This window comes from Manis pentadactyla, chromosome 1, assembly GCF_030020395.1.
Source record: "Manis pentadactyla isolate mManPen7 chromosome 1, mManPen7.hap1, whole genome shotgun sequence".
In the NCBI taxonomy this organism is placed as follows: domain Eukaryota; kingdom Metazoa; phylum Chordata; class Mammalia; order Pholidota; family Manidae; genus Manis; species Manis pentadactyla.
The window spans coordinates 8,228,253-8,251,776 of NC_080019.1; the positions used below are offsets into that span (position 1 = coordinate 8,228,253).

Genomic DNA, 23,524 nt, shown 5'->3' on the forward strand with positions numbered 1-23,524 from the left:
TCAAACCTTAGATTTAAAGGCAGAAGAGTGAGTCCAAACCCCAAGAAGTATGCTGCCTCTGGGGACTATCACTATTACCTCACTTTAGTTGAGCGCTATGTTCCAAACCCTTTACCCCTCATTCTTATTTAACCCTAGTAGAATAACCTATGAACTAGTTGCTCTACTCATCTTCATTCTGCAGATCAGGTAAGTGAAGCACAGAATGTGCCCAACAAGCAGGAAGAGAATGGTGGAGAAATTTTGCATTCACTCAAAATTCCATGAGCTCCTACTAAGTGCCAAGGTCTGTGACTGGCGCAGGCAGTGAATGCTTAGTTGCAAAAAAGGCTAAAGGTCTCTTTTCTCCAGGAGCCCATGTAGAAGTGAAAGAAAGCTATAAAAGCAACAGACAGATAAGCCTCAAGACAGGATAGCCCAGGTTGTGAACATAAAGTCGGCCAATTACATTGTTTTTTTAAGAAGACGGATTTCCCCCGCCCTGTTTTCCAACCAACAACTGGCCCAACTCCATCCTTTCCCTCAAACTCCAAGTCGAAGCCCGCCAGCTGGCCAGCTCGCCAGGATTAAAGATGGCGTCGACGGGCCGGCATTGTGACTCGACCCCCTACCGCCGGAAATGCGCGGAGAAGTTCCGGGGAACCGGCGAGCTCTGCGCTCCGGGTATCTTGAGCCTCGCAAGTTAGGTGCTGCTGTTCGCCCTGGGGTTGCTGCGCTGCCGACGGGATCATGGTGTTCTACTTCGCCAGCAGCAGCGGTGAGTGGGCGCCGCGACCTCCTGGGGCCCTGCTCGCCAGCGGGCCTCCGAAGCCGGGACCCCCAGGCCACCGCTGAGCCGGGACCTCGTCCTAAAGCGCCTTCTCGACAGTGGGTGCTTCTTGCCGGACCCTCCCGGTCCCCACGCCGTGTCCATTCCAGTCGTCCTCTTGTGCCCCCTCATCAGGGTCTGGGGGGCGTAGCGGGATCATCCCGCCCTGCTGTCTTTGCATCTGGGAGTTGTTCTTTTACCTCAGTCATGGAAAGACCTCCCGTCGCTACCTGGAACTGGCCAGAGTTCGTGGGCTTCTTCATACCCCATTTCCAAGTAGTGTCTTTTTTTTCTCCACTATGGCCTTTATTCTGGCTGCGCTGGGGTAATTACCCGCTTTGAGAAAGGAGACGCCTGCCAACATCTCTTGTCTTACAGGAAGTGCGCCTACCCTTCTAGGAAAGGGTTGTAGGGACTGGCATGCAACACAAAGCAATAAAAGACCCTGGGATGGCGATACAGCCACTTGCTGGGCAGAGTTCATGTCCCAGATCTTGAAAAGCGACGTATGATAATGTTTCTGTTTTGTCTTGGCAGGAGAGGAAAGAGTACTTTTAGTTCCCGGGAAATGCTGTTTTCGACTTAGTTTCTCTGCTTCTGTTCCCTTTGCCTATAATCAACCCCCAGTTAACAGCTACCCCCTTAAAGCTCTGGCCCGTCTTTTCCAAATGTCTTTCCCAACCTAGCTCCCACCCAGAGATTGCTTAGATAGACTTCTTCAGGGACCCCATCAGCACCCGTGTATATCTTTGGTACTGCGCTTAACGTACGGTATGAAAAGCAGTCCGCAGGAGCTAGAGTGTAAGCCCCTTGAGGGCAGGGACAGGATCTCCTTGTTTCCCTAGCATAGTGCCTTGGCTTATAATATTTACTCAATAAATGCTTGTTGAATAAATGAATGGTATTTTTTTACTCATAGCACACTCTATATTGCTACTCTCTCTGCTTGCTTGTTAAAGGAAGAAATTTAAATGAAATAACTGTTTGTGGGGGTTTGAATGGATTGGTACTTTCTCTTTATAGATGAGAACATAGGGGCCCAGGGAAGTTGTAACTCAGAGACCCCTGCTCCCCCTCCTCCCTCTGACACTTAACAGCTGTCATTTTTCTCAATAGTTTAGCCTTTTCCACAGTGTGCCGTAAGTTATTTCTCTGCCTCTCTAGGTTTGGTTTGTCTTGCCCATATTATTAAAATTACTAGAAGCAAAATTCAAACTATCAAGAAAAGTCATTATAGGTCCCTAACAGCATTTTCACCCTCCCCATCCTGGTCTGTGTTCTGCTGTCTCTGTCAACTCAAACATCTCTTTGTAGCTTCTACTCGTGAGAGTTCCCAACATTAGATATCCATATAAGACCAACGATGGAATAAGAAATACAGGCCGGGTATATAGATGCTAAATGTATTTTATGCTAACTGCTTTATTCTTAGGACTATGCTAAATTTTTTGAGCACTAGTTTATATATATACAGGTACCTTTAATAGAACAGAGTGCTTCAGCAGGCTTGTGGATCATATTTTTCTCACTGGCTTCCACTGTGATGTCAGAACTGCTTTCTGTTGGAAGAATATTTGGCCTCTAAGTCTAATAAAACTGCACTTGTGCAGCACATCTTTTAAAACTGCAAAGTTGATGGAAAAAATTGTAACATTTCCAGTAAAGTAGTAGTAAAACCTTATGTATTCCAATATAGAAAATAACTTGAACCTACAAGATCTTCAGGAAATGACTTCCATTTAGATAGCCAGCCTTTCAACCATGGTTGAAATGCTTTACTACATAAATCTTTTTTTTTTAGATGAGAAAATCTCAATAGAAAGTTTTTGCCTTCCCATTTAAAATTAGTAGCTCTAAAACCTATTAGAATTTTATTCTTTTATGCTCTCTCATAATGAAATAATGAAACATTAATCTTATACTATTTACAGTGTCAAATTCAAGACCATCTATCTGATCTATGGACCTACGAAATAATCTGCACTTGACTCATTATGTCAGCTTGTACTTTTGGTACCTTTTAACAGCATTTATTTCAAGATAGGTTGTTCTGTAAATTACAGAATTATCACAGCACCTCTAAAGTTGGGTTAGTTGCTACACCTGAATCAGGTATCTCCAAGATAACTGGTTCCCATAGTAATTAACCATGTTACTTGAGAATAACAAAAGTACTAGAATAAATTTCCTTTTCCTTTCTTTTCCTTTATCCTTTTGATAAGGACAGGAGCTTAATTCAGATCTTATCCTTCAGCAATCTTGCTCCTTTTTAATTTTCAACTTTGACATAATTTCAGTCTCTCAGAAAAGTCAAAATATTTCCTTTATATTCTCAGATTTCAGAAATTCTACATTTTGCCACATTCCCCTTTATCTCTTTCTTTTCCCTTTTTCTTCTCCATCTCCCTCGCTCTACTCACCCCTCAACACACACACAATTTTTTCCCTGAACTTTTTGTTAGTATATTGCAATTTATCCTTAAATATTTGAGTATTTTTTTCTAAAATCAAAGGTGTTCTATCAACAGACATTCTTCATTATCAAAATCAGGAAATTAATATTGCAACAATATCTAATCAGCTTTTATTCAGTTTCATCACTGTTCTAATGCATTTATAAGAAAGATAAATTACAAATCATTGTTGCATTCAGTCATTCATTACTCTTTAATCTCTTCTAATCTGGACCATTTATTCAGTTTTTCTTTCATGATGAAGAGTTAATCACCTCATCTTCTAGATCAACCATCCAAACAGTTGTCTGTCATTCTCTTGGCTGTAATGTAGATAGCTTGGCCTGCACAGACAGAGCTTTATTTTATTTTAATAACTTTAAAAAATTACTTTTGTTATGATTATAAAAGCCAGCTATCCATTTTGTAAGCAGGTTAGCCAGGGTAACTTGTTAACATTCTGTGTATCCTTCCATACATATAAAGGACATGGGTGCATATATTAAAAATATGTACGGAAACGTGTATATATACACAATTATATATTTGCTTTCTTTTTGCAAATTTAATCTTCATATAGATACACAAAAATGCTGTTCTGCCATTTAAGTTCTTCACCTACCCTTTCTTCTTAGTGGGTATGTGGTATTTTGTTGATGGATGTCCTATAGTGTGTCTAATCAGTCTTAATTAACATGTGTTTAGGTTGTAAAAACAACATTGCTTGATGGAGTATTTAATTAGTAGGATATATTCCTAGTGGTCACGTAAAAGGGTGTACACATTTATTGCCATGTTGTGCAGAGAGAATCAAACACTTTTATTTCTTTACTTCTGACATTTGTTATGTGCTGTGCTAAGGTCTTATTAAGCTAATATAATGCTCAATTATAGACAGGTATCTTATCAATGAGGCAATGCAAACATTCTCTTCTTTCAAGTTTATTTCTCTCAACTACTTCCAAGTTACAATGGACTGTAGCCGTGTTAACTGCTAACTGAGGGAGCTTTCTTCCCCAAGAGAGGCAACTGTGATTGATAATTTAAGGAGCTTCTCATTACTGGAAGTACAAGCAATCCTGACTTTAAGAATTTATAAATGAAGGAGTGTGGGTCCTTGGCCTTCAGAGCTCTCTGCTCACATGCTCTCGAGTGACTGCCAGCAGACTGCCCAGCCCAGCCTTGCACCCATCAGGCTTTGTAGACTGAGGGCCCCAGTGACTATCAATTCCGGGGCAGATCCAAATGGGGTCAAACAGGTTTTGGTAGGTAGCTTGGAAGCCCAGTAACCAGTTAGAATTTCATTTAGGAAACTTAACTTTTTTTGACTCCAGAGGGAGGATGCCCACATTAAAACACACTAGCTCAATAACGCAAATGTCATTTCTAAGGTCAGCCATACCCAGAATTTTGAGTTTGGAGTAGGATGGCGGTTCCTAAATGTTGACTTCACAGTAGAATCACTTGGAGGTCTTTTTAAAAAACACCAGTACCTACCCCCCAGAGGCCCGGATTTGGGCAGCCTGAGGTGGAGCCTGGGTGATTTTCATGTGCTATCAGGGTTTAGAGTTGTTGGATTAGAAGATATTTGAGGACCATGTTTCTCCCAGATGGGATAGGGAGCTCATTATAATTTACTGCCCACCTGGAATATGATTAACATTGGTTAAATAGTAAAAATAAAACTTGTCTAAGTACAGGAGCCTGTTTTTGAATAGTTGAGATGACAGTTCTAGTTTGTTTGTTTTTTTAACTCTGTAAGGCAAAGGTATAAGACTGAATGGAAATTGAAGTCTATCCCTGAAAAAGTAGGAGAGTAGCTATTTTTGATAAGGGTCAGCAAACCTTTTTTGTTTGGGCCAGAGAGTAAATATTTTAGACTTGTAAGCCATATGCAGTCTCCATAGCTGCTACTGCTTCCTTTTCAAGTTTATCAACCCTTTAAAAACATAAAAATCATTCTTATCTCAAAGGCTGTCCGAAAACAGGACCGGATTTGGCCTGTGGCCATGTTCTGCCAACTCCTAACCTAAGCATTTGTCACTTGTTTTCCCATGCAACAGTTTTTTTGGTGGTAAAGAAATCTAACTCTTTTTTGTTTTGTTTTTTGTCTTAGTTAACGCATCTGCTTACACTATTTACATGGGAAAGGATAAATATGAAAGTAAGTTTTCAAAAGCATTTGATTTTGAAATTTCCAGCAGGTAAGTTTAATTGCCTCCCAGGCACCCCCCCACCCCATGGTTTGTTGGATACAAGAGTTTTCAACTAACTACTACTAACTAACCCATTAATGGAACTCCAGAGGATTGACTTCCTAGAACTTAGTTATACTGAATAATATTTGAGTTTATTGGGCCACTTGTTGCTGGTTAGAAACTTCCTTTATGAAGAGTTTTGTGGTATCATTTGATGTAGAGTGATACTAATCAGTGGTTAACCTATGCTAGTTTAGATCAAATTAAAATACTCTGTGACTTGGATTTTCAAAAGATCTTTTTCTGTACATTTTCAGCATATTTAAGATTAGTGGGAACCTATCTATTGATTTTTTGAGACCGAAAGTGGTTCTTTTTAAGACATGAAATGTTAACAGTTTTTTAAAACTTTGTTGACCGCTCTCCTTGGAAGGAAATATGTTATTTCATATTGTACACATAACTAAATGATGTACACATTCCTATTACTAAAAAGTTCACAAAAATACTCATATTATTTGCTGTGCTGTTTTCTGTTTCATTTCACTTTTTAAAAACTAGTCTCACACTGCTAAATTAATTTTTGAACCGACTAATTTGAACTCAAGTTTAAAAGAAAAGCACCGCCTTAAGGGATAGCCCTTTTTGACTGCATGAGTGAGGAGGGAGATGAAAGTGAAATTTGGCTTTCCTGATCAGGAGAGCCGGGAGTGACCCCCACGTGTGGAACACTGGGGTGAGGGAGAAAAGATCTGCAAGAGGGGAGCCTGGAAAAATGACAGCATTACTCTGATTCAAGCCTGGAAAACAGGGCTGTGCTTCTCCTAGGGGTAATGGAACATTTTGGAAAAGACACCTTAAAAGCCAATCTATGTTAAAATCCCAACTCTGTCAAGCTTTCTATAGTTAACTTAACCTCTTTGAATTTTAGATTTCTTAGGTGTAAGCAGTGGGTCATAGGACAGTATCTCCCTTGTAGGGCTATGGAGGCTCCATGAAAGAGCCTGGGGAAAGTGCCTGGCCCAAGGCCACACTCAGCACGTGGTGGTTATCACCACTGGGCTGCTTTAGCTCCCCAAAGTCTGTCCTCCCTCCCCTGGGGGCTGGATGACTGCTTCAGGAATATGAGAGCTGGAGAATTCACTACAGTTACTTCTCTTTATTGCTTTTTGTTTTCTTCTGTAAAACCATCAGTGTCTATCTAAACTGACAGCAGTTTAAACTTGATCCTTTAAAAGAGGCAAGTATAACATTCTTCAGCATGAGACTTGAAATTAATGAAATAAAGTCAAAAGTTAAAAGATGTCACAAAGCAGTGATGTTGCATATAACTGCAGCATAAAGTTATATGGCTATGTATAGTAACTGTAGTTACATAGTATATGTACTTATATATGTAATATATATAAATGTAACATATATAACATACAGTAATGTGATATATATAATAGTTATATAAATACATAGTTATAAAGCAGCTCTGTATAAAGAGTTTAGAACCCTGCTGTAACACTGGTTGCCATAAAGTAGAATCAGAATAAGTAAAACTATCACAAGCTAGTCACGTGGAAAAGAAACAAAAACAATAGAGTAAAATAATTCCTGTTTTTTAAAGTTTCTCCTTATAACGAATTGATGACATTGACTCGAATATGACTTAATGAAGAAGCAGTTTACCATGTATTAATACCTGAGTTTTACGTTTCTCCCAGTAACCCATCCATGGTCATAGGTAATTCGTGTTTTTCTCATAGGATCGTCCTGATGATTGTAGCTGAGGAGGGGGTACTGTCTTCCTATATTACATTGAACAATAAGGCACCATTACAAGAGACATGCTTTTCTATAGTAGATATGGATCAAATCTGACCAAATCTACTTTTCTTTTTTCTACCACATGAAGGGTGCGACCCTAAGGCTCAGGTTCCTGAGAATTACTTAAAGCGCAGCTGCCACTTCCAGTTGTGCAGGCTGTGCATTGAGCAGCCGGGGGAGGGGCCTTGTATAGTCCTTAGGAAGCAGGGCTGCCTGGATTCTGGTGCACGCTGACGGTTACCAGTGGTAGCCTGTAGTGTCTTTTCCTTTCCACCTTGGTTTCCTATTTGCTGGGGCTTGTCTCTGGGGCCACATGCATGCCAGCCTCTGAGTATCTGAAGAGGAAGATTTAGTCTGTGTTGTCACAATATTAAGGTGGAGGCACACACAAACAAATATGGGTCAGTTTTGCTGCGAACCTAAAACTGCTCTAAAAAATGAAGTCTGTTTTTAAAAGTATGGGCAAAGTGAAGTGGTATTATAGAAGTAGAGGTGGCAGAGAGCAGGTGTGATCAGGAAGAGCCAGGAGGGCTTTGTGGAGCTGTGGGTTCGGATGGGCTAGATGGTGGAACCTTTTTAAGTGTCCATTGTAAGAATTTACATCTGCAGATAGAAATCTAGATATGGAATTTATGTCTGTAGATGTAAATTTAGATCCTACATAGAGCTCACTGGAATGATGTTTTGCTGTTATTAAAATACATGTAGATAACTATGTATAGAACACTTTCTTAGTCCCTAGGAACCCTTGGAGTAATTTAGAGATGTCAAGTTTCCTAGTGGGCTTTGTAAGAAAGGTTTTGCATATTTAAAGCACCCTGTTCTCTGGTGCACTTAGCACACCACACTTATTTCTAGTAGCCTTGATGACTTCAGACCAAGGGCTGGATGGAGCATAAATGAACTTTAAATTGAATTATTTACTTTCACTAAAAAGCTTTCAGGTTTATTCTTTTTATTATCCAGCAGGTGTCACCAGGGAGCTAAATATTGCCTGCCAGGAAAAGAGGTTTTTATATTTCCCTTTCCTTTTTCTGATTACCTGTTGACTATTTGCTCAGCTTCTCACCTAAGCTAGTAGAAAGCCCTTCAGAACACTCATGGTGTCTGCATTTGCTAAGACTACCCACATGTAAGATTCATCATCCTTTTGCTTTTCTGCAAAATAATACCCAATTCAAGTAAATTTAAATTATATTTTCTTGGGTACATTTTAAATCATGTACAAATCATTTTATTTAATCTTAACAAGTTTTTGTGTCTCCTACTGTAAATAATGCTTTTATATTAAATACAATTAGTTACTAATCATTAATGTAGCTATTAAGAGTGTATATTAATATAACTTTTCTGTAGTGATACATACTATTAACCTTAAAACTGTACATACATTTTGAACTAACACTTTACCTTTTATAATACATGTTAAGGAAATAATCAGGAATATGGATACATTTATTTTTAAAATATTTATTGAAGCGTTTAAAATTAGAAATAATCCAAATGTCAAAAATAGAAAATTGTCTCATATAATAAAAATAATTAGTCATTGTTTCCAAAGACCTTTTTAAAATTGTTTTATTTTTATCTAACAAATATGTTTTAAACATTCAAATAGTAACAGAGTGCTTAACAATAGAAAAGATCAGTTCCCTACCTATCCTCTCCAATACCCATGTTCCTTCCCCAGAGATAGTTAAACTTTTAACTTTTAGCTGTTTTCTTCTGTTTTATTTTTATTTTTATATGTGACAGAATTTTAGGTGATTTTTATTTTATTTTTTATACTTTTGGTATTTGTTTTGTTCCCTAATTTTCTACAGTTTTTTAATTAGATATTTCTTTTTAAAAGAAGCAAAATGTAGTTGATTGCTTTTAAAGTTTTAACAAAACCATTTTAACATATAAGTACTATCATAGTGAATCAATTTGCTAAGACATCATCTAACTTCTCAGTTGCCCTGATTTGTCAGTGTTCGTTTTATTATTTTGTATAGAAATACCTTTGAACTTTACATTACAAGTATAATTACAAAAAACTATAACAATTGTTTCTCCCCTTCCCAACTTACTATAAACTACTTACAGCATATCTTCATTTGGCAGGTTTTTTTTAACCTCTTCTTTGTTCTCTTGTATTTCACTGTAGATGAGGATCTAATAAAGTACGGCTGGCCTGAAGATATTTGGTAAGTAACAACCTGGGTTCTGCTTTCTATGCATCACTTACTTTCTTAGACTTGGCCAGACACCTGGTTTCTACCTTTAAAACTAGAACTTGTGCTTTGTACTTTATAAACATTCAATGGTGAATAAACGGACTGCAAGCTCCCTTGATTTATAATTACCAAGTAAACTGGCAGTGACGTCTTAGGGTTAGAGCTCAGGCTGGCCACGGGGGCCCCCAGAACATAGACTTTCTCGTACCTTCTGTGTGCCTTCTCACGGTAAGGTACTGAGACAGCAGCACATGTGCATTCAGACCACTCTTGGGTGGTTGGATGAGGCAGTGAAAGAGACAAGACACAAGCTTTGTGTAACTGGAATACATAGAGCATCTGACCAGTTCAGCTTTAAAGAAAATGCAGACTGGGTTCCCTTTGTCTTCTCAACTCCCTCATGAGTTTAGCCCTGTCTTGATCCAGCCATTACCCTCTTTCTAAAATTAATGTATAGAAATTAAAAAAATAATAATATATGATTTCTTAGCCTCCTTCTAAGGTAATGTATTTTGCTGCTCACCAAACCTAATCCAAAAGACAGTAACAAAACAAGCTAACAAAAAGATTCTTTCATTTTAGTTGATATATTTTTCTAACTGCTGTAGAATGCCATATGGCATTTCTGCCACACAGACCAGAACCCTTTAGGAGCATGTGGACTCCACACTTCCTATTTCTTTCTTGTATCACTCTCAGACTCAGTTTGCTTTCTTTTCCTATTTTTAGCTTCTGCCAATCACTCTAGCCCTTGTGATTCTCTCTCCTAGAACATAATTTTACCTATCGAGTGGGATATGGTCTCAACAGCTCCTAACACCCTCTAACCAAATGCTGTTCCTGAAGATATGCACATGGATCCTGTTTGTTTTGCTGATAGTAGTAATAAACATTTATTGATAGTAGTAATGAACATTTATTGAACACTTAACTGTATGCCAAATACTGTTAAGTATTTACCTTCATTAATACACCTAAATTCACAACAACCCTGTGAAATGGTTACTGATATTATTCCCATTTCAGATGAGGAAACTAACACTGAGAGAGACCGAACAGCTCTGCTCTGATGCTGCCGGCCCCCAGCCAGCTCTGGTTCTAAATCACTAATTCCCTCTTCCCAACCGAGGCCACTACTCTTGGCTGCAGACCACGCTTTCTTCTCTCAGGCTGTTGCTGCAGCTCTCGCTCTTAGGAAGTCAACAAATATTTATTGAACACTGACTATGTGCCAGGTCCTATGCTAGGTGATGGAAATATAGCAGCGAACAAAACAGCTGGATCGCTGTCCTCACAGGACTTACAGTCTCGGGTCCTAGGAGGTAAGTGGCCCCAAGTATGGGCCCAGACCCTTTGCTTAATTCCCTATCGTGACAGTTTTGGCTGCCACTTTTTAGGAGAGTTGGTTTATTTTCAACCAGGTATACAGCATTGGACATTTAGTAGGAAAAATACTACCCAGAGACTAACTTAAGCGGTGGCTGTGCTCAGACGCTCCAGGCCTACGTGCAGGCACCCACTGTAGGCTCCAGCTTACCCCATTAGGGAGGGGCTGATTCATGACCCCAGGGGAAAGGCTTCCTGTCTGCCTGCTCCCTCTAAAGTCCACACTCCCAGAACCAAGGGACACCAGAGCCCTGCGGAGTTTTGCCCCATCCCAGCGCATGGCCTACTGGACTGAGTATCAGATATCCTCAGGGGAGATACTGCCTGGAACCTGCTTGCTCCAGGCGAACAGTTCGCACTGCAGAGGGCTTCTGGACTGGGGCCACTTACCTCCTAGGACCCGAGACTGTAAGTCCTGTGAGGACAGCGATCCAGCTGTTTTGTTCGCTGCTATATTTCCATCACCTAGCATAGGACCTGGCACATAGTGTTCAATAAATATTTGTTGACTTCCTAATTGCCTAGCTCCCTGCCTCTCTAGAAACGATCTCTACTGGACATCTCTTCACAATAACTGCATTCTGGCTAACTCCATTTTGAGTACCTGTCACCCCCAGCTGGATTATTTCAGTTGTCCCTAAAGCTCCATACTCTATTAAAGGAGATAAGAACGGCTGCACCTGTTACGTAGTTCTCTGCTGTAAGTTTTTATCATGCCAGGCTTACAGCATAAGTACCTGCATAGGAAAGGGTACATACTCAGATGCACCATGAAAGTCAATTTACCACAGCATTTTACCTATTTTTTTCCAATCAAATAAGTAGAGGAGAAATCTCCAACTTACAACCTACACCCCATGTATTATGTCTTGGGTTTATTATTTCATTAAGATTGTTTCCTGGAAAACTACTTAGTAAATTGGTGTCTACAGGTACTTAGATACCCAGTTCGACACTCTTTTAATAACCTTGAGATTAGTGACTGTTGTCGGAAGGGACTGGCTGACTCAGAAGCTATTCCAGAGCGTGGCTGCAGGTTACTGCAGAAGCTCACTTGGACATGTCAAGGCCTGTTCTGGTTCATAAACTCGATCCTGGAAACATTCCTGGGCATGCTAAGAATGAGTCAGTTCATCTACCTTCCTGGAAAGATTTTCAACCTAGTTTCATACTGACGTGGACTTTGGAACTTCACCTCTGTGAATGTCAACTGAGTTCATCCCGGAAACCCTCTGAAGCACCTTAAGCAAAGGATTTTTCTAGGAATAGATGAGAGTGGAACTAAAGTAATCTTTAAACAAAGGAAAATAGAAAGAATGTGTGTTTACTGCCTCCAGACCCGCCACTGTGTAGTGTTTCCTGAGAGCCCACTTTGAGGACGTAACAGCCCGGCTTCTGCCTCCGCATCCTCAGCTATCAGTGCCTATTTATCGACGTGTCCCGTCTCTGCTCGCAGTAAAGCGTGACACTGAGTAAGCGGGGAGAGAAAGACAAGAGGCAACTAAGGAGCTGGTGGGCTCAATCTTAAACTTTGAGTAAACATTTTGGAATGTTTGGAAAGGTTTTTTTTAAGGAAACTTGCTCAAGATATTTTGTTTACAGGGCTGGCTTTTTTGCTTATTTATTTCACATACCAACTAGAATGCCACACTTCATGTGTTCCCTCTACCTGTCATAGAGGTGTTCCTATGAGCCTAAAGTTGGTGTTACTAGCAGTGTATTTCCTGGTGTGTTTTAGTACTTTGACTACTTGTGTATGGATCTCTTAGATACATACTGAAATTATTCATGTATCTCTTTTGACAAATTATGCATGAGAGACCTTTAAGAAAATCAGAATATAATCAAGCTGCTACAGCTGTGTAGGAAAGAGTTGCTATAAATAGAGAACTGGCTTAAAGCAAGTTGGAATGGGAGAAGTTAATTCTCATCGAGGTTGCTTACTAATGGAGTATTTTCCTAAGATCCTGAAAGAGGGTAATGAAGTATATAATTTCCAGATTTGCAAAAACATATTTTCTGGGTGGAAAAATGCCAAGCTGAAGGTGATAATCAGTTGGAATTTCTGACTGGGAATGCAAATGAGCCAATGAACTACTGGGGAAAAACAAATCAAACTGAGATGCTGTGTCCATTTCTGGTTATCAGTAATGGTTATGAATAAAACCTAGAGTCACCATAGACTGCCAAAAATACGTAGTTTTTTTTTTCTGTATCCAAAGTGACTAGCAAGATGCTTAACCTTTTTAAGGAGGGCCTTAGAAACAGCATACACTTAACCTTTATATGGAATCACACTGTATACATCTTATACTGGGTGTGAATGTGTGGCCATTTTCACGTCTAAAAAATACATTAATGCTAAGAGAATGTCTAGAGAAACATAATGGGATGTAGTGGTGCCTCTTTAGGGTTTTACTGAGTATTTCTTGGTCTGGAAAGGTCAGGACTAAGGAAGAGATGAGTGAAGTTAACAGAATCACAAAGTGACAATTGTGTTACTGTTGTTTGATGCTCAGGATTCTGAGGGATCTCTGGGTGTAGTGAACTTCATTTTGTGGATTGTAAATGTGAAAAACTTAAATATCTCAAAATGTTGGACTAGCTGAAAAAGGAAGTAGGTTTTAAAAGACTTAATGGAATTGGTGGCTGCTAGAGCCTTAATGACAGGTACACATGGGACACTGGGGTGGAAGGGCATTCTGAATGTTGCTAGGACAGTGTCAAAAAGGACAGTCTCTGTGCTCCCCCAGGAGACACGTTGGTGCTGCTGTTGGATGTAAGGTCGGAGACCTGGTCTGACCCCTTCTATGATGCGGTCTGCTTCCTGTCTCCAGTCCTCACCTGACTCTCACATCTGTGTTTGACAGTCTCTTGAGACTGTTTTGCCATCACTGAAAACTCAGGATGTCCCAAACCAAGCCTGTAGTCTTTTTTTTCCCAAATGGGTGCCCTCTCTCCAGATGTCAGGTGTTCCAGCGAGTGGTCCTACACGTCTCCCAGGCTTGCAGTGCTGCAGTCTTGAGGACTTCTTCCATTTCCTTCCCTTCTCACCTGAAATTCCATTCCCTGTGTTTCCTCTAATCCTGTGCCTCCATCAGGGACCCACCAGATCTCAGCTCATCAGTGAAATCTTTGTCCACTGAAAGCTCTTTCTCACTTGAAAAGTCACTCTTCCCAGGACGCTGAACATTTGCTGTTTCCAGTGATGCTCATGGCATCAGTCCCCCACAGCTGCGGAACTTGCCATGTTTACCTTCCCTCCCCCAGTTGAGCTCTTCAGAGGTGGTGGCTGTGTTTCATACTCCCTGTGGTGCTTAGCATGTGGTAGGCGCTGAGTTAATACTTCTTGGGTTGGAATGCTTTAAATGCAGGTGGCCTGAGGAGATGGTTGTCCTGTAACTCTTGCTTAAAGTGTTTTTCATTCTTTATAGGTTTCATGTGGACAAACTCTCTTCGGCTCACGTATACCTTCGATTACATAAGGTAACTGGATTTAAATGTGGACTCGTAACTTTTTCTTTAGTGATAGGCATCATTTCCTCTTTTTTTTTGCAGTTAAATTGCTTAAAGTAATAAATATGTACAAAAGTCTAAAAATTAGGAAATGAAGTGATGTCTTCCCCTGGCCCAGAAAAATCACTAGGGCAAACTCTGGTGACCTTTGAGACTTGGAAGGGGTCATAGTGACTATTTCCCAGCTAGAAATGCTGCCTTCTCCTTCCAGTTCAGGTGTGTTTCTGTCACTTCCACTTTCTCTCCCTTTCATTTCTGTTGACACTCCTGGACTTTGTATCTTGTCCAGTGGAAATCATGTTCTGGTTCCTTTTTCTCAGAGTCATGCAATTCTCCTGTCTTACCAAGGGCAGATGCTCCTAGTTACCAGAGCTGCTTTGGGAGGTGTAAAACAGCATTTCATAGTAGTAAAGGAAAAAGAATTTCATGTTCCCTGGTAACACGAAACCTCAGTTTTTCATCTGTCTTTCCATTCGTATGTTATATTTTATATAATTGAATCATAGGACATATATATACTTGTGTATATTGCTTTTCTTTTTATGTTTTATTTTGGAATGATTTCAGATTGACAGAAAAGTAGCACAGATAGACTAGAGTTCCCATATACCCCACACCCAGTTTCCGCCATTGCAACTATCTTACATTACTAGGGTAGGTCCATCAGAACTAAGAAACCACCACTGGTGCATCGCTACCAACTGAACCCTAGCCTCTGGATTTGGCCAGATTGTCTATTCGTGTCCTCTTTGTGCTCCAAGATCCCATCCAGGGCCCCACCTTACAGTTAGTTGTCTTGTCTGCCAGTCTCCGGTCTGTCATCGTTTCTTACTCTTTCCCTGTCTTTCATGACCTTGACAGTTTGAGAAGTACCGGTCAGGTGTTGTATAGAATGCCACTCAGCTTGGGTTTGTCTGCTGTTTTTCTCGTGACTAGACTGGGGTCAGGGTTTGGGGGGAAGAAGAGCGGCAGGCAGTGCCCTTCTCATTGCATCATGTCTGGGCTACGTACGTTGTGTACTTACTGCTGATGGTGTTAACCTTGATCTCCTGGCCAGGGGAATGTTTGCCAGGTTCCTCCACTGCAGGGTTGCTTCTCTCCCCTCTTCCATACTCTATTATTTGGACACAAGTCACAAAGTCCAGCCCATACTCAATGAAGGGGTGGGTGGAATTAAGCTTCACTTCCTGGAGTGGGGAATCTCTCTACATATATTGTTTGAAATTGTTCTGTAAATCTCTTCTCCATGGAGTTAATTTAGTAATGCATGTGCTTCGGTATGGACCCATATAGTTATTTTATACTTTGGGTTATGATCCAGTAGTATGTTACTTTGTTGCTCACATGTTCCCAGCTTCAGCGGAGCTCTTGTCTGCTCTGCTCCTGCCTTCCTTTGGCATGCGCCCAACCTACTGTTTTTTGAGCACTTCCTTACTTTCTGCACTCCAAGCTGCCCCAGGTTGCTCTTGTATTTTCCTTGCCCTGACCCTAGAATCAGCCATTTCTCCAAGCACCCCTTGTTCTTTTATATTGGGGAATGGTATTTAGAAATCAAGATCTGGACTCCGAGTGTGCTCATTGCCACTGGAGTATCTTCTAGGCCCCCTCACCTCACAGAGATAGGAAATACATGTATGTGTACTAACCTGTGTTAGTAATTCATATGAGTAACTGTTCCTACGTCCCTCCTTCTTCGTCTCCATTAAGCTAAATGTGAGCTCATGCTCATGTCTCTTATGAACCCCTCACTACACTCCGGGATTATTTATTACTTCCTTCTCAGACAGTGAGAAGCCTGTCTCCCACTGTCCACCTTCCATTTGCTTATTTGACTCCAGTATATATGTCAGAGGGTTTAGATTTGTTAACCCCCGTGCCTGTAAGAAATAACCATACCAACTAAAGTCCAGTGTTTATGTGCAGTTATCTTTGTCTTTTTGCCTTACAGTTCCTAGTCATAATATTGTTTTCTAAAGTAATTTTAACCTGCTTTCTCCCCCACACCTTTCACTGATGTTATGTTGTACACTTGGATTCTTTCATCTCAGTCTAGATTCCATCCTGGAATCCCCCTGGCTGATTGTATTACTTCTTAAAATGACAATTCATAAACTTTCTCATCTTCCTGTACAGTTTTCATATTTATTGTTTTGATTGGCTGCTTTGAGTTGATACTGTGCCACAATTAACATGAAAGTTCCCTTCTCAGAATATAAGTGGTTTGCTGTTTTGAGCATTGTGGATCCCCAACAAATATTTTTTTATGAACCACTTTCTGTTTTCCTTTTGAATTATGTTTTTTAGAGTAAATCTCAGAAATGGAATTCCTGGATCAAAAGATACAAGCCTTTTGGTTAACTCCTTTCATGACAAATTGCCCTCTGAAAATACTGTGCTGGTTTAAAATATTCTTCTGATACATGTAGGTTTCCCAAATACTTTTTGAGATTTTATAACTCCTGAAAAAATAGTATCCTTTGGGCCATTTAAATAAATATAAGAAGCTACTTCATTATGGTTATAGATTCTGAATTTACTAGCAAGGTTAAACATCATGCCTCATTTTAACTTACACTGTTAATGTTTTTGAAAACTGTATTGTAAAGGGAAAGAGGAAGATTGTGAGCTCTGTGCTGGAAAACCTGATGAGTTCTCCTAGGCAACCGCTTGCCATTTTGAAACTATTTTAAGTTAGAGAAAATAGAGTATGGTGTTACCAAGTTTCCTTTTGGCTTAGAATCCGTATTTTCCTTAGGATTCTGCTGTGTCAGAAATTGGAAATCGTGGTGGTAGTCCCAAGTTCACCTTACCACCAGCTCTTAGTTGTTTGAATTGAAGTTTAATTTTATTTTCTTTTAAAGCACATAATGCACTCAGTAAAAACACGTGCTCCTTCAGCTCCACTGCTCACCAGCTGTGTGACTCTGAGCAAGTTATGTGCCTATACCTACCTTATTGGGTTGTTGTGAAGGTTAAATGAGCTAGCATCACCAAAACTTACAGAGTAATGCCTGGTACACACATTATACACTGTGTCTTAATTCCTTTTTTGTCGAATTCAGTTTAATTCAACCCAAAGCTTGAAGATCATAGATATTCCGTAGTGTTTTTTTCCTAGGCTGCTTTGATTTTTGAAAACCCATAGAAAAAGCTCACTTACCTAGAGGTTTCTTATCTCATTAACATAGATGGCACAAAGCCCACAAGTCAAAATTCTGACCTTTACGTACTGAGAGTACTTCAGACTCTGCAACTGAGAGTTTATGTACTCTGACTTTGTGCATAGTGCTGAACTGACTGGTTCTTGTGTTTGTTCTTTTTGGTCTGCTTGTATTATATTAGAAATAGCGAAGTGGGAAAAGGGGATTGCTTCAGGAACAGTGACAGCTGCAGGTAGTGAGGAGGGATCTGGTAACGTAGCCTGACTTCAGGGACCGAGAAACTCTGTTTCCATCAGAACTCCCTAAGAGCCATGCTCTGGGCCAGTTGCTCGAGCTTGGCTTTAGTCCTGGAGTCATCTCTCAGCTCTGTCACTTACTGGATATGGGGACCTTGGCCTTGATACTCAACCTGGCTAAGCTTCATTTTCTTCCTTGGTTAAGTCAGGAAAATACTACTATCCATTTTATATGGCTGTTTGCTTTCTACCTGGTACATGGTGGGTACTCAAAAGTGGTAGCTATTGTGTTGTTTTTTAATTACTCATATTGATTTATTTAGTGTAGGGTCAATCAGTTTCTGTGTATTTTAGAAGTCCCTGTTACAGCCAAGTGTAGTTGTTGGTATTCATAGTGATGACGTTGTTTTGTTAAGATGTTATGTTCAGAATCCTCTAAGTGCTAAGGGAGTTGCATAGGATGAGGTATGTCATTAAAGCAGTGACATACTTGTATCACTTATTTTTTGGTCAAATTTATATATTTGAGAAATTCCCATTTTAAAACATTTAAAATAAAGACAAAAATTAGAAACATAATGGAATAAACTTAGTTTGTCTCAAATATTTACATAGGTAGACATTTCATTCCCAGAGGGAAGTGCTTCCGTAATCCCATGCCTCCTGGGAGCCAGTACTAAGCTGATTGCCCCTAGCTCTTGCCTTTGAAATGTTTTTGTTCCTTTGGGATGGCTTCGCCTATTCAGCCTTGACTCTGATACAGTATCTGTACAGAAAATGAATCAATATTATTTCTCCCTTACGGTGAATGGTTGTATCTAACACAGCAAGAGCTTGGCTCGTGACTGAGGCTGAGGAGAGATGCCCCACCGGATGTTTGAGACCCAGAACTCTAAGATGTCTCTTTGAGAGGAAGGTCTAGGCACCTCAGCTAAGAAGACTTCAGTTATTTAAAAAACAGGCACCATTTCCTCACAAGGTTTTAGAAGTAAGAATGGGAAGAATGAGGGGAAAATTGCTTAAACATTATTACAGCTAGTATTTTGGTGGTTTTCTTTCATACCCTGATTTTTTTTTCCACCTAGTAAGTACCATCATTTTCCATATTATTGTTCTCTTTGTTCAAATAAACATTACCATAATGGACTTCATTTTTCAATGTTCTGAAATACAGTTGAAGAGCTCCTGCTTTTAATAACATTGTGCCTAATAAAGCAGCAACAAAATCCAGTAAGTGCTTCGGTATTGATCAGTCATAAGGTAGTGGAAACTTTGGTTTATTTTTGTATTTCAGGGGGAGAAGATAGAGGATATTCCAAAGGAAGTACTAATGGACTGTGCCCATCTTGTGAAGGCCAATAGCATTCAAGGTCAGTTTTCTGGGGTGTTTCCAGAATTAGCACCAATTTCTCTGTGTCTGAAACAGTTTACATTTTAGAGAATATGCTACTGACTTTGACTTGAGTCAAAGGAATAACACGTCATGTGCCCTTTTTCTCCATTTTCTTCTTTAAGGGGGCAGTTCTGCTGCCTATCAAAGGACTGCAAGCTGATCTGCCCGCCCCTCTAATGTTCACGGCCCTATCTCAGCTCTTTACCCTGCTTTCCTCTTCTTTAATAGAAGGCTGTCTAGATTTGCCTACCCCTAAGGTTATTCATACAAAGACTTTTGGAAATTAGGTAATGTTAGCAGCTAAGCAAGAGATGCATCTCATGGCTTTATTTTTAATGTTATTTGATGTCTTTATTTCCATCATTTGTCATCAGATTCTGGAACTCAAGTCTCTAAATCCCTCTTTCCTACTTTTTCTTTCTCTCCTTCTCCCCTTACATACTTTTTTTCCTCCCTGTAAATTGTGAAGGTAGCAAGTCAGTTAATCTAGTTATCTCCCAAAGAATCTTATTTGTCTGGGGTGATCCATGAGGATCAGTGCTTGTGTAGTCATCTCCAGGTGATGCTAATGTGCAGAGAGTGTTGAGAACAATCAGCCTGAGTATTTTAGGTAGGGCCTGTGATCCTGGGCCTGGGGCTTATTTATTTCTACTGTACAAGATTTAATCTGTCAACAGTCAGTGTAGGTCAGGAAAGACAATCATTGCGGTGGAGGTGGGACTTAGAAAGGGGAGCCAGGAGACAGTGTCATCCTAAGAATGATAAGCTGGTAGACTGGATTTTAGATGTGCAGCATAGAATGCACTGGGATAGAGGTGAGCTCGGTGCGTGAAGCTGAGGGATGACCCAGAGGGTCCGAAATGAATGCGGTTTGGGGAGAGGACAGGGGCGGGACAGACAGAGCCGATAGCAGGGGCCAGGGGTCAGTGATCACAGAACCAGACCTGGGCACTGCACCCCCTTTCCCGTCACTTAGATGGCATTTCCTGACTCTCACTCAGGCAGCTTTAATGAGCCAGATACCTGGCCAAAGAAGAGGGAAGTCATGTAGAACCACTGGTTTTCGGTTCCATAAATCAGTAAATTGTAGTTGGTTTCAGGGCATTCCGTCTTTATGAGTGGAACAGAGCTTATAAGATTTCCATGTAAGATCTTTAGTTCTGGAAATAAAATTAGTAAAACAATCATTAACCTCTTTCACACATTCCTGTCCCCCTCCCGTGCCCGTGACTAGCAGGTAGGAGTTTATTACAGGAGCTGTGGCCTCTCTTTTTGGCCTGCTTCTTTCTTCTTACTCTCATGTAGAATGCCAGCTCTAGAGAAGGCAGAGGAGGGAAGAGGCATGACACTGAGTTGCTCTTCTCTCTCTCCAGCCCTGCACAGTGCCAGCTCCTTCAGCAGAATACGGAGCTGAGCTCGAGTGTCACTCCCGTGAGTCAGTAGCACAGGATGAGGAGGAGTGAAAAAGATTGTTTGCTGTGAGATCTGCTCACTCCATTTGTGTCACTGTATAATTAAAGTATTTTCCTCCCTAGTTGACCACCTTCAGTGTTCAGAACCAAGGGAGTTGGGTTTAAACTTGTGTGTCCTAGGATCTCGTCAGCCAACTCTATGTCCATCTTATGATCTCTTGCCAGATTCAACTTTCTAAAAGCTTAGACACTTTGTGTGACACCCTCCACCTTGTCTGTACAGTTAAGTTCAGACTTCTTAAACTGGCATTTAAGCGTCTCTGATCTGACCACAGACTTCTTTTCCCTTCACACACTTCATCCTCCAGCCAAAGCAAATGTTTGCCATTTTCCTGCCTAGCTGCCTTTGCTTGCATTCCCTCTGCCCTCAATTTCTCCTCCTTGTTAGTCATCACATGTCCAGATCCAAGCCAAGTCTCAAGGTCCACACCGTAGTTGTAGTAATAGTACTAATAGCTAACATCGATTGTTAATTACCTGCCTGGTGCTGTGCTGAAATCTTTACAAATTATTTGTCAGCCCTCCTGAGGTAGATGTTATTGTTTTCACTTTATAGATGAGGAAGCTGAGCTTGCCCAGGATATCAGCTCTGCAGTGTGGTAGAGGGTGCATTTGAAGCCAGACAGTCAGACCTTAGAGTCTTTGCCTTACTCCCTGAGCTGTGGCACCTTCTCCTGTGGTGCTGCCCTCTTCCCCAGCGTGGCCTGACCACTGCGCCCTCTGAACTACCATGTCACTTTACTTTCTCCTTTCCAATATCATTGGGTGAGTTCTGCTTTTAGTTGAAGTTATTTATGTTCTTATCTGCCCTCCTCTGGTCTTGGAAGGCTGGATCCGTTGTCTGATCCATGGTCATGTCCTCCATCGTGCCTTGCACACGGAGACTTTTAAGAAAGTTAATACTGAAAAAAATTTCAGACCTACAGAAAAGTTGCAAAAATAATAGAGCTCTCATATGCCCTTCACTTAGATTCAACAGTGTTCCCATGTTTATTTGCTTTCTCTCTGTAACATACACATGATAATTTTTTCAGCTGAACATTTGAATTGTAGATGTCATGACCCTTCAGCATATCCTAAGAAGGACATTGTCTTTAGTAACTGCACTTCAGTGGTTAAATTCAGCAACTTTAACTTGAATAGAATACTGTTATCTGATATACAGCCAGTTTGAATCTTGCCAGTTGTCCCACTACTGTCCCTTGGTAGCATTTTTTCCTGATCTAGGGTCATGTGTCATATTTACTTGTCATGTCTCTCTAATCTCTGTTCATCCAGAGACACTTCCTTGTCTTTCAAGACATCGACCCTTTTACATTGGAGACCAGCTGTAAAGTATTCTGCAACTCAGATTGGTCTGACGCTTCCTCTTGAGTAGGTTCACATTACGTGTGAATACTACAGGCAGGAATACTACATTAAGCGAAGTCTTGTGCATTACAGTCGGAGGCACGTGGTGCCATTCGGCCCAGTTTTTGGTGATGTTAACTTTGATCACTTAGGTACGGTGGTGCTTATCAGATTTCCCCAATGTACCTGATGACTTAAGAAACAATGAAATAGGTGGCCACCTAATTTGGAAGGGCCTTAAAGAGTGTTGGACTAGTGATAAGTGATTCTCTGAGCTTCCTGGGAGGCTGTCAGGGTCGAGGGGAAGCATGAGGTGGAGGTGGCGAGGGGACGGGAGGGAGAGGAACGGGGTACCTGGTGCTCTCTCCCAGAGCATCTCTGCTTCCTTTACTTTGATCTGTCATCTTTGGCAGAAGAGGGTCCACTGCTAAAAGAAACAAAAACCAAAAACTACTGAACTAGTCCAGTTTCCTCATGTTTCAGATGAGACGCCGCGAGCCATGGGGACGTCCCCAGTTGACAAAGCCGGTTTGCAAAAGGGCCAGATGGAGTGAAGGTCTCTCGGATCCCAGCCCAGGGCTTTCTGCTTTGTCCTGCTGCTTGACCTTATTGGATCAAGGACTCCTTTGAGAGTCTGAGGAAATCTGTTGAGTCCTTTTCTCTTAAAAAACACACATAGTGAATTCTGCATTCAATTTTAGCAAGTTTTGGAAGCCCCTGAAGCTAATCCACAGGCTCTGCTTTCCACTGTAATACTTTTGTTTGAACTGTGTCGGTTTTACCATTTGCCTTTTGTGGGTGGTTTTTTGAAACAGCATTTTGTGCTTGGGAACACGCGATGGCTTGTTCATTCTAAGCCTTCCCTTTGTGGGCTTGTGGCCATTTGCTGGTGGGTGAGGGAGCGCATCCTGCCTGCATGTTGAAGACAGTCTCTCTTGACAGGTTGCAAGATGAACAACGTTAACGTGGTGTATACACCCTGGTCTAACCTGAAGAAAACCGCCGACATGGATGTGGGTCAGATAGGCTTTCACAGGCAAAAGGATGTAAGTGTCGTGCACCACGGCAGGAGGCCGAGTCCCCACGCTGGGTGGCATATCCGTTTCCTCTCTAACACCTTTGTTGTTGAGGGTTCTGCATGATGTGTGTTTTCTAAAGGGAATTAAGCTGGGTTGCTATACCCCTGGAAGCCTCTCCCTGTATGAGGGAAAAAAAATACATAATAAAGATTCGATATTTTCCCCCCATTCCCTCAAAGGTGAAAATTGTGACTGTGGAGAAAAAAGTGAATGAGGTCCTGAACCGATTAGAAAAGACCAAAATGGAGCGATTCCCAGACCTGGCAGCAGAGAAGGAAGGCAGAGACCGGGAAGAGAGGAACGAGAAGAAAGCCCAAATTCAGGAAATGAAAAGGAGAGAAAAGGAAGAGATGAAGAAGAAGAGGGAAATGGATGAACTTAGGTATGCTGGGGCCACCGCGTGACACTGAGTGTGGAGGTCTTCCCTGCTGATCTGAC

At 40.9% G+C, this 23,524-nt stretch overlaps 1 protein-coding gene across 1 annotated transcript in view; it reads left to right on the forward strand.

The window, feature by feature from the left end:
- The first annotated feature begins 564 nt into the window (after positions 1 to 564).
- The window catches only part of CCDC25 (coiled-coil domain containing 25), a 32,987-nt gene continuing 10,027 nt past the window's right edge, over positions 565 to 23,524 (forward strand). The window contains exons 1-7 of the mRNA XM_036888955.2: positions 565 to 757; positions 5,378 to 5,425; positions 9,424 to 9,463; positions 14,314 to 14,365; positions 19,087 to 19,162; positions 22,950 to 23,053; positions 23,266 to 23,468. Of these exons, the coding sequence (XP_036744850.1) occupies positions 730 to 757; positions 5,378 to 5,425; positions 9,424 to 9,463; positions 14,314 to 14,365; positions 19,087 to 19,162; positions 22,950 to 23,053; positions 23,266 to 23,468 (551 nt within the window). The 5' untranslated portion in view covers positions 565 to 729. The remainder of the gene's footprint in view (positions 758 to 5,377; positions 5,426 to 9,423; positions 9,464 to 14,313; positions 14,366 to 19,086; positions 19,163 to 22,949; positions 23,054 to 23,265; positions 23,469 to 23,524) is intronic.